At 47.9% G+C, this 11,560-nt stretch overlaps 1 protein-coding gene across 1 annotated transcript; it reads left to right on the top strand.

The window, feature by feature from the left end:
- The first annotated feature begins 7,145 nt into the window (after positions 1-7,145).
- On the top strand, positions 7,146-8,953 carry LOC109762830 (cytochrome P450 716B1-like). The gene is made up of 3 exons (XM_020321711.3): positions 7,146-8,109; positions 8,187-8,374; positions 8,465-8,953. The coding sequence occupies exons 1-3, from the start codon at positions 7,146-7,148 to the stop codon at positions 8,783-8,785; spliced, it is 1,473 nt and encodes a 490-aa protein (XP_020177300.1). The 3' UTR covers positions 8,786-8,953.
- Positions 8,954-11,560: the final 2,607 nt, after the last annotated feature.

Genomic DNA, 11,560 nt, shown 5'->3' with positions numbered 1-11,560 from the left:
GCCCATGCTAGGAGCGCTGCAGGCGCCGGATCGTTAACGGGCGCCTGTAGTGCTGTATAGGAGCTCCCGTCGCTCATCCCCCTTCGGGGGTCGTTTAGGGAACTGTGTCTCTGTTGTGTTTTGAGCCCATGTGCTCTGTTTATGGGCCTTCGGCCATGTACCCCATCGTTCTGAACTGATTTTATTTTCGTTTCGATGAACCCAGGTGTCTCCGTTTAGTTGGTGGGCTTTATTAATTTAATGTCAGATCCTCCTTACGTCTTTGTTCTAAAAATAAATAAATCAACTAGAGTCATCAAAATAGAAGCGGACACCGAATTTTCATTTATTTGTGAAATAATTTGTACATAGCAAAAGGACCCTATAATAAAATAATGATAAATACCAACCCTACAACTTTGTTAGAATTAATGGGCTAGGCCCATAGCAATTTCTGAAATCTCAAAGCCCATGTGTAAAATGCAAGTGGTGATGCTAAGTTTAGTCCCACCTTGGAAGTTGAAGAAGAGTTGGACCTCTTTATATAGTGGGTTCTCTCCATCACTCTAAGTGGTGTGTGAGAAGAGAAAGGGAAAACCGCGCGCGCGCTCGCTCGCCTGGCCTGGCCGTGCCGTGCCGAGGCGAGGCGAGGCGAGGCGGCCCGTACATGCGACATGCGCGTGAATGGTCCGCCGAAATCCGACCCGTCTCCTTGCAGGAGCGCAGCTTCCTTTTGCCGTTTTATTTTTATGTCTTGGCAGACAAGTTTTTGATTTCTTGTCCGGTAAGTATACGAATTAGAAACCGAGTCGGTTTGGGATTGTGGTCGCGACACAATACCGCCTCTGGTCCTAATAAATATACAGCTACCGGCTACGGCCAGAGACACACCAAAAAACACCTAGGGTTTTGCCTCATCTCACAACTTGCACCGCCATCGTAGTTTACTCCATCCCAAATGCCGGCGTGCATCGGCGCGTGGGAGAGTAGGTCCCTGGAACCGTTCGTCTTTGCGATCCTGCACCGGGAGAGGACGAATTAGGTTTTTGGGAAGCGCTGTGCGCGACTGCTCAAATTCGTCATCACGGGTCGTCTTCCGTCCAAGTCGGGCGGTGCTACTCATCGTCGTATTCATCGCCGTCAGCAGCAGATCGTCGCCAACATCGTCATCAACACTGTCGCACCCATAATAGCTAACGATCAGTACGTCTAACATCCTCTGTTCATGTCTGTTTCTACAGCTATTGTTACGTGTTTGCTGCTGTCATGCATGTCTTGCTGTTCTTCTAGTTTGCTAGATTATTGCATGCTAGTATCTCTTCTAGTCATGAATTATTTACTGAAATTAATCATGAACTTGCCTAATATTCCAACAATCCAAAAACCTAATTATAGGCAATTTCCTGAGTTAACTATGGCTGGATTCGCTGATGCACTGAGGCCGGATAAGTTTACCGGTGTGCACTTTAAGAGGTGGCAGGTGAAGACCACGCTCTGGCTTACTGCTCTGAAAGTTTTCCACGCTAGTGTTGGTGCTCCAGAGGGAATGACCGACGAAGATCGGAAAAAATTCCAGGAAGCCAATACTATGTTTGTGGGATGCATTCTGAGTGTTCTTGCTGACCGTCTGTGTGATGTGTACATGCACATAAACGACGGAAAAATTCTGTGGGATGCACTGAATGCAAAATTCGGTGCAACAGATGCAGGCAGTGAACTGTACATCATGGAGAGTTTTCATGACTACAAGATGGTGAATAACCATTTTGTGGTTGAACAAGCTCATGAGATACAGTGCATTGTGAAGGAACTTGAACTCCTTAAATGTGTTCTACCCGACAAATTCGTGGCTGGGTGCATGATTGCAAAGTTGCCTCCTTCATGGAGGAATTTCGCCACAACTCTGAAGCATAAGAGACAGGAGATATCAATTGAAAATCTGATTGCATCTCTTGATGTTGAAGAAAAAGCTCGGGCTAAAGATACCACTGAAAAAGGAGGTGAGGTTCAGCCTACTGCTAACATGGTGCAGAGGTACCCACAGAACAAGAACAAAGAGAAGAACAAACCTGTTTTCAACAAGCCTACCAAGACTACTACCTTCAAGAAGAAGAAGTTCAACAAGGCTGAGCTAGAGTGCTACGCCTGTGGGAAGCCTGGACACTTTTCCAAGGAATGCCCTGAACGTGCAGACCGCAGAGGGAAAACAAGCTCCAAGACTGTCAACATGGTGACCGCTAGCAATACTGATGGGTATGGTAATTTACCTATTGTGCTTTCAGTATTTCAATCATCTTCGTGGTGGATTGATTCGGGTGCTAACGTTCATGTGTGTGCTGACATCTCCCTGTTTACTTCTTATCAGGTCGCAAGGGATTCTTCCGTCCTAATGGGGAATGGGTCACATGCTTCTGTTCGTGGCATTGGCACGGTGGATCTGAAGTTTACTTCGGGAAAGATCGTGCAACTAAGGAACGTGCAGCATGTCCCTACTATGAACAAGAATCTAGTTAGCGGCTCCCTTCTATGTCGAGATGGATTTAAGGTAGTTTTAGAGTCCAATAAAGTAATCGTGTCAAGATTTGGACAATTTATAGGAAAAGGCTATGAGTGCGGAGGCTTGTTCCGCTTTTCTCTTTCAGATTTTTGCAATAAGTCAATAAACCAAATTTGTGCTAGTGTTAATGATGATGCAAGTATTTGGCACTCTCGTTTATGTCATATTAATTTTGGTTTAATGTCTCGGCTATCCAGCATGAGTTTAATTCCGAACTTCACAGTTGCCAAAGGTTCTAAGTGCCATAGTTGTGTGCAATCTAAGCAACCTCGAAAGCCTCATAAGGCTGCCGAGGAGAGAAACTTGGCACCTCTAGAACTCATACATTCTGATCTTTGTGAGATGAATGGTGTGTTGACAAAAGGTGGAAAGAGATATGTCATGACTTTGATTGATGATGCGACTAGATTTTGCTATGTTTATTTGTTGCAAACTAAAGATGAAGCATTAGACTACTTTAAAATCTATAAAGCTGAAGTTGAAAATCAACTAGAGAGAAAGATCAAGCGTCTTAGGTCCGATCGTGGTGGAGAGTATTTTCCAAAAGTTTTTGATGAATTTTGTGAGGAACATGGTATTATTCATGAGAGGACGCCTCCCTATTCACCTCAATCAAATGGAGTGGCCGAGAGGAAAAACCGCACATTGACTGACTTGGTGAATGCCATGTTAGACACTGCTGGTTTATCTAAGGCATGGTGGGGGGAGGCTCTATTGACTTCATGTCATGTCCTGAATAGAGTTCCCAACAATAATAAAGAGAAAACCCCTTATGAGGAGTGGGTTGGGAGAAAACCATCACTTTCTTATTTGCGCACTTGGGGATGTTTGGCAAAGGTCAATATTCCTATTCCTAAGAAACGCAAATTTGGACCAAAGACAGTGGATTGTGTCTTTCTAGGGTATGCTCAACGGAGCATTGCTTATAGGTTTTTAGTGGTAAAATCTGAAGTACCTGATATGCATGTTGATACTATAATGGAATCTCGTGATGCAACATTTTTTGAGAACATATTTCCTATGAAAGATATGCATAACATTGCTAGATTTTCTTCTGAGATAATTCCTGAATCTAGTACAACTGATGAATACTTCGAACAATCACATGAGGAAGTCCTTGAGAAGGATAACAATGAAGTTCCTAGAAGGAACAAGAGACAAAGGATTGCAAAATCCTTTGGTGATGATTTCATTGTATACCTTGTGGACGATACACCCAAGACGATTGCAGAAGCATATGCATCTCCGGATGTAGATGATTGGAAAGAAGCTGTTCATAATGAGATGGACTCAATTCTTTCTAATGGAACTTGGAAACTAACTGATAGACCATATGGTTGTAAACCTGTGGGCTGTAAGTGGGTGTTCAAAAAGAAGCTAAAGCCTGATGGTACTATTGATAAGTACAAGGCGCGGCTAGTGGCCAAGGGCTACACTCAGAAAGAAGGCGAAGATTACTTTGACACCTATTCACCCGTTTCCAGAATGACCACCATTCGAGTGTTACTTTCCTTGGCTGCCTCTTATGGTCTTATCATTCATCAAATGGATGTAAAGACAGCTTTTCTCAATGGAGAGTTGGAAGAGGAGATCTATATGGATCAGCCTGGCGGGTTTGTGGTAAAGGGTGAAGAGAGAAAGGTGTGCAAGTTGTTAAAATCTTTGTATGGTCTGAAACAGGCACCTAAGCAATGGCATGAGAAGTTTGAAAGAACTCTGACTTCTGCAGGATTTGTCATTAACGAGGATGATAGGTGTGTTTACTATCGCCATGGTGGGGGCAATAGTGTCATATTATGTTTGTATGTGGACGACATACTGATCTTTGGTACAAACATTAATGCAATTAATGAGGTCAAGTCTTTTCTATCAAAAAGTTTTGACATGAAAGATCTGGGAGAAGCCGATGTAATTCTAAACATCAAACTTATTAAGGATGAGAGTGGGATTACATTAACGCAATCTCACTATGTTGAGAAGGTCTTGAACCGATTCGGTTTTATGGATAGCAAGCCTTCTCCAACACCTTATGATCCCAGCGTGACACTCAGAAAGAACAAGAAAGAAACGAGAGATCAATTAAGATACTCTCAAATTGTCGGTTCACTCATGTACTTAGCTAGCGCTACAAGACCAGATATCTCTTTTGCTGTGAGCAAACTGAGTAGGTTCATGTCCAACCCGGGTGATGATCATTGGCATGCACTAGAAAGGGTCTTGCGCTATCTGAGAGGTACTATGAGTTACAGAATTACTTATTCAAGGCATCCTGCTGTGCTAGAAGGATATAGTGATTCAAATTGGATCTCCGATGTTGATGTACTTTACGCAACAAGTGGGTATGTATTTACTCATGGTGGTGGCGCAGTGTCATGGAGGTCTTGCAAGCAAACCATATTGACGAGGTCAACTATGGAAGCAGAATTAACTGCTTTGGACACAGCTACTGTTGAGGCAGAATGGCTGCGTGAGCTCTTGATGGACTTGCCGGTTGTTGAAAAACCTGTACCGGCTATTCTTATGAATTGTGATAACCAAACGGTTATCGCTAAAGTGAACAATTCTAAAGATAATGCAAAGTCATCAAGACACGTGAAAAGACGTTTGAAGTCTGTCAGGAAGTTGAGAAACTCCGGAGTAATAACTGTTACGTATATACAAACAGACAAAAACCTGGCAGATCCCTTTACAAAGGGACTATCACGAAATGTGATAGACATTGCATCGAGGGAGTTGGGTATGAGACCCATAGATGTTACACCATAGTAGTAACCCAACCTTTGTGATCGGAGATCCCGTGAATTAGGATCTGGGAAGAACAAGCTATTGGTTAACTAAGGAGAGTAATAACTTATGATCGTCTCCAAGTGAAGATGCAAAACTCTCAGAGCTGTAAGGCTCAGATCTGTAAGGCAGGTTGACAACATGCCTTAATGTGGTTCTATTGGCTATAATTAGCAAAGATGCTGTCCTACAGAGCAGTCTTGAAAGAACACACCTATATGAGTTCTGACTGTAAACGTCGCAGTCTATGAGATTTGGGTGATCTCTAGTAAGCTCACGAAGAGACCAGGGAGTATGACGTATAAGCTCGAAACCGCGGGGTAGCCTACTGGCGGTCAGGTACTGGTTAAGACTTTGAGTGAAACCTGTTCACACAAAACTAGCAATTCAAGGCATAGTCCATTGTCAAGTTGTGAATGGATGTAGCTTAAAGTTCTAGGCAGAAGTTCAACTTAACAGTCTCTGCTGAAACACTGGTATATTAAACAAGTGGTGAGAGAAGGCAAATCTCTAAATGGGTATTTGAGATCTGGTGGGGGATTGTTAGAATTAATGGGCTAGGCCCATAGCAATTTCTGAAATCTCAAAGCCCATGTGTAAAATGGCAAGTGGTGGTGCTAAGTTTAGTCCCACCTTGGAAGTTGAAGAAGAGTTGGACCTTTTTATATAGTGGGTTCTCTCCACCACTCAAAGTGGTGTGTGAGAAGAGAAAGGGAAAACCACACGCGCGCGCTCGCTCGCCTCGCCTCGCCGTGCCGAGGCGAGGCGAGGCGTACATGCGACATGCGCGTGAATGGTCCGCCGAAATCCGATCCGTCTCCTTGCAGGAGCGCAGCTTCCTTTTGCCGTTTTATTTTTATGTCTTGACAGACAAGTTTTTGATTTCTTGTCCGGTAAGTATACGAATTAGAAACCGAGTCGGTTTGGGATTGTGGTCGCGACACAATACCGCCTCTGGTCCTAATATATATACAGCTACCGGCTACGGCCAGAGACACACCGAAAAACACCTAGGGTTTTGCCTCATCTCACAACTTGCGCCGCCATCGTAGTTTACTCCATCCCAAACGCCGGCGTGCATCGGCGCGTGGGAGAGTAGGTCTCCGGAACCGTTCGTCTTTGCGATCCTGCATCGGGAGAGGACGAATTAGGTTTTGTGGGAAGCGCTGTGCGCGACTGCTCAAATTCGTCATCACGGGTCGTCTTCCGTTCAAGTCGGGCGGTGCTACTCATCGTCGTATTCATCGCCGTCAGCAGCAGATCGTCGCCAACGTCGTCATCAACACTGTCGCACCCATAATAGCTAACGATCAGTACGTCCAACATCCTCTGTTCATGTCTGTTTCTACAGCTATTGTTACGTGTTTGCTGCTGTCATGCATGTCTTGCTGTTCTTCTAGTTTGCTAGATTATTGCATGCTAGTATCTCTTCTAGTCATGAATTATTTACTGGAATTAATCATGAACTTGCCTAATATTTCAACAAACTTTGCGTCATATGTGAGGTCGACGGTCCTGCGTAGGACTGACCTACTTCGTCGTCATTGGCAGCCGACGCGATTGAGGCGGAGCTGCCGAAGGATGCCTCTTTGGCAATATCATTGTGATGCTGCAGCGTTGTCGTCCTCCCGTTGGAAATGGCGGATTCTTTCTTGTTTGAAATCTCCGGTGCATCATGGTTACGTGTTGAACTACGCCATCTGACAGCAATTTCGTTCCCGCAGAAACAACCTGCTCATGCTCGCCTATATATTCCGATATCTCGTCTTCAGCTCCAGCTTCAGGTAGCAGCAGTCAGTGTCATCTTAACACCGACCCCTCTCCAATGGATTATTTGGCCATAGCCGTGGCACTCGTTGTTGTCACCGCCTCGTCCGTTGCCATCCACCTCCTCGCTAGAGTCAGGAGGACACAGCCGGGCAACCTGCCCCCGGGCTCCCTCGGCCTGCCGGTGATCGGCCAGAGCCTCGGCCTCCTCCGGGCCATGCGCGGCGACGGCGGCAGCCGGTGGATACAGGACCGGATCGACAGGTACGGGCCCGTGTCCAAGCTGTCGCTCTTCGGCAAGCCGACGGTTCTGCTGGCCGGGCCGGCGGCCAACAAGTTCCTGTTCTTCAGCGGCGCGCTCTCCACCCGGCAGCCCCGGTCCGTGCAGCGGATACTCGGGGAGAAGAGCATCCTGGACCTCCACGGCGCCGACCACCGGCGCGTCCGCGGCGCCCTACTCGAGTTCCTCCGGCCGGACATGCTCAAGGCGTACGTGGGCAGGATCGACGGCGAGGTGCGGCGCCACCTCGAGGAGAACTGGGCCGGCCGCGCCACCGTCACGGTGCTGCCGCTCATGAAGCGGCTCACGTTCGACATCATCTCCGCGCTGCTCTTCGGGCTCGAGAGGGGCGCCGTGCGGGACGCCCTGGCCGGCGACTTCGTGCGCATGATCGAGGGCATGTGGGCCGTCCCGGTGAACCTGCCGTTCACGGCCTTCAGCCGGAGCCTCAAGGCCAGCGGCAGGGCCCGCCGGGTGCTCCAGGGGATCACGTTGGAGAAGAAGAAGGCCAGCCAGGCGGAGGAGGAGCAAGGCAACGGCAAGGCGTCGCGGAACAGCGACCTCATCACCTGCCTGCTCGGCCTGACGGACGGCCATGGCGAGCGGCTGCTGACCGACGAGGAGATCGTGGACAACGCCATGGTCGCCCTCATCGCCGGCCACGACACGTCGTCCATCCTCATGACGTTCATGGTCCGCCACCTTGCCAACGACGATGCCACCCTCGCCGCCATGGTCCAAGGCAAGTGACTGACCGGTGAAGCAAAGTACTACCAACCTCTGCCATGGTCATGATGTGTGTTTCGTTTCGTGACACAGAGCACGAGGAGATTGCCAAGAACAAAGGTGACGGCGAGGCTCTCACCTGGGAAGATCTGTCGAAGATGAAGTTCACATGGCGGGTCGCGCAGGAGACACTCCGCGTCGTCCCTCCGATCTTCGGCAACTTCAGAAGAGCACTCGAGGACACCGAGTTCGATGGCTACCTCATCCCAAAAGGATGGCAGGTCAACCCACACCAATCATAGGCTCATAGCATCACCAGCTTGCCGAGAAAGCTGATGCAAACTCTTGAATCTTGATATGACGTTTTTCAGGTGTTCTGGACGGCAAACGTGACGCACATGGACGCGAGCATCTTCCATGAGCCGGCCAAGTTCGACCCGTCCCGGTTCGAGACCGAGAACCAAAGGGCGTCGGCGGCGGCGGCGCCGTGCTCCTTTGTCGCCTTCGGGGGCGGCCCGAGGATATGCCCCGGGATAGAGTTCTCCAGGATCGAGACGCTGGTGACGATGCACCACCTTGTGAGGCAGTTCAGATGGAAGCTCTGCTGCAAGGAGGACACCTTCGTGAGGAACCCCATGCCGTCGCCGCTGCTTGGCCTGCCCGTCAAAATCGAGCACAGGGCCTCTTCTTGATCCTCACCAATCCTCACAACAATCTCCATATCATGATCGGTCGGTCGGTCGCGCCATAGCATTGCAGACTTGCAGTAGACTAGAGATAGACGAAAATGTAGCTGGAGACAGGAGACGAGGCATATATACTGTACTACTGTACACACATATATACCACACAATTGCAGAGTTCTGTACCATGGCTTTTTCCTGTGAGCCATATATGTAGTGCTCAGGATAAGTAATCAACTATTTGTCTCACAAGAATAAAATGGGCAACAAGCCAACAACAAAGATGATTTGCTTCACAGTTATTTGGTGTACACCAGAACACTTTGATAGTATGGATCCAGCAGGCTCACTCGGTATTCATTGGCAAGTAGACCTCATTTTGTTTTGTTTATAGCATTGTTTTGAAGCAAAATGGAAACTACAGAGTAGGCTGGTCAAATAAAGACAATTGGTCTTGTGATTGGTCCTTTCATGTTTCGAAAAAAAGGACAAATAAAGACATAACAGAGCAGGCTGGTCAAAACCACAGAGATTCCAAATGTAGTTTATTTATAGCATTGGTCTTGTGATTAGGCTCAATGGCTCAAAATCAAGGGAAACACATAAGACACATAAGGTGGAGGTCAGCACATCTGTATTATGCTTTTGAAATCATGAGAGAGGTCCTGAATAAGATGGAAAATCATAATTAGTAGTCTCAGTTTAACACAGTTTCTGAAGCCAGTTGGACTAAAGTCATCTGAAATGCTTTGCCTGAGTTCAAACTCTGAAATGCTTCTCTCTAGTAACATAGATTTACTTCATTTCTCAGACTCCACTGATTTCCTGAATTAGATTTTCTTTTTGCTGCAATAGCCATCCTGCCAGATACGTATCTACAGTCCAAGACCAAACCTCGTAGGCAGGTCGTAGCTTTCGAGCACTGAAGTGGATCAAGGAGCGACTGGCTCGGCGGCAGCAGTGCAGGATGGCTACGGTCCACCGCACCTTCCTTCCTCACCATGGAAGATTCAGATTGATTGGGGTTCTATCTGCATCACTGATCATGCCAAGTTACATATAGTTACATATCCTTTTGAAATCATGAAAGAGGTCCTGAATAAGATGGAAAATCATAATTAGTAGTCTCGGTTTAACACAGTTTCTGAAGCCAGTTGGACTAAAGTCGTCTGAAATCGTTTGCCTGAGTTCAAACTTCAAACTCTGAAATGTTTCTCTCTAGTAACATACAGATTTACTTCATTTTTCACAGATCACTGATTTCCCGAATTAGATTTTCTTTTTGCTAAGCCATCCTGCCACATACCTAGTAGGTAGGTCGTAGCTTTGGAGCACTGAAGTGGATCAAGGAGCGACACACTCGGCGGCAGCGGTGCAGGATGGCTACTGTCCACCGCACCTTCCTTCCGTGCCGGCGCAGTCACCATGGAATATTCAGATTGAGGTTCTCTCTGCATAACTGTTCATGCCAGGTTACATATAGTTTCCTAGGCAAAAAAAAATACGTAATCATAATCAGAAGTTCAGAACATAGCAATCTGCGCACAAGATGACTGAAATTTTCAAAACTAAAAGACTAGTCCACATGATTTGTTGAAGCACTCGAGCCATAAAAAAATCATCCTCAACAAAATAGAATCAAACAAGTAGTCACCCTGAACCTGAACATAGCAACATTTCGTTCTCAGGATTAAACAAGTACTCATCCACACCAAGCAAACAGACTCGATCAATTCCTACTCTTGGGGGGCAACACAATCCGGCGGGGCTCCGTTCTCATCGGGGACAGCCCCGGGCACCAACGCCAGCATCCCTCTCCGGTACTCCTCTTGATTGCTGTACTCATCAAGGAAGTTATCCATGCCTATGTACAAGGCCCTGCCCATCTCATGCCACAAGAAAAGGGCCATCGAGATCGGCGGCCTGGCCTGCTTGAGCTCCTCCGGCAGCTTATCCCCCACCTTCAGGCCAAGGCCAAGCTGATGCCTGACGTAGGCGGCGTCGCGGCGCTGGAAGGCGATCCGGCTGACCAGGCGCGCGGCCAGGCACCTCCGCCGGAACAGAAGCTCGTCGTGGTAGTTGCGCAGCTCCTTGTGTATCTCCATCAGCTCGTGCAGCTCCTCGATCCCTGACGCGTGCAGCTCCTTCAGGCGGTCGATCCTCCCCCGCTCCTCGTCCGTCATCGGCACCCGGCGGCGCGTCTTCTTCCCTGCGACGACACCAAAATCAAAGACGGTGGGGACGGTGAAAGAAACTGCGCCTCCAATGGTTCGTCGGCTACGGAGATTGGACCTGGGTTAGCGAGGTACGCGGGAGCGGTTGGCGGTGCGGAGCGGGCGAGCGGCTTCTCCTTCTCGGGGCCGGCCGGCGGGAGCGGCGCTCGGGTCGAGGTGGCCATGGATGGTCGCGGGGGTAACGGCGAGGAGGGTTTTGCAGTTGCGGCGATGGACGGCGAGGGAGGTCAGCGATCGGAGACGATGCGGTGCGGCGACGGAATGAGAACCCGATATGCGTGTGCTGGACCGGGCCGAGTTGAACTACGTACTGGACCTCGTTTCTCATCATGGGCTGCATGTGCGCAGCGCCAAGTAGTATTAATGCTTGGTCCACTTTTTGAGATTTATTATGGGATTTTTGTTCGATTATTCGACTTTGCTTTTTCCAAAATGCCTGAAAAACTGCACACAGATATATGAAAATGGGAAGAATATCGAAAAATACCCCTCACTATATGGTTTCTACTTAATCAATTACAAGGAGCGTGATTACGAAATAAAATTGAAG

Source organism: Aegilops tauschii, chromosome 2, assembly GCF_002575655.3.
Source record: "Aegilops tauschii subsp. strangulata cultivar AL8/78 chromosome 2, Aet v6.0, whole genome shotgun sequence".
NCBI classification, from domain to species: Eukaryota; Viridiplantae; Streptophyta; class Magnoliopsida; order Poales; family Poaceae; genus Aegilops; species Aegilops tauschii.
This window is presented reverse-complemented; position numbering and strand designations above follow the sequence as displayed.

What these genes read in the sequence shown, in the direction of transcription:
- LOC109762830 (XM_020321711.3), top strand. Translation starts at nt 7,146, where the DNA reads ATGGATTATTTGGCCATAGCCGTGGCACTCGTTGTTGTCACCGCCTCG. An exon ending in CCTCGCCGCCATGGTCCAAG is followed by an intron (nt 8,110 to 8,186) that starts GCAAGTGACTGA and finishes TTCGTGACACAG; the next exon opens with AGCACGAGGAGATTGCCAAG. An exon ending in TCATCCCAAAAGGATGGCAG is followed by an intron (nt 8,375 to 8,464) that starts GTCAACCCACAC and finishes GACGTTTTTCAG; the next exon opens with GTGTTCTGGACGGCAAACGT.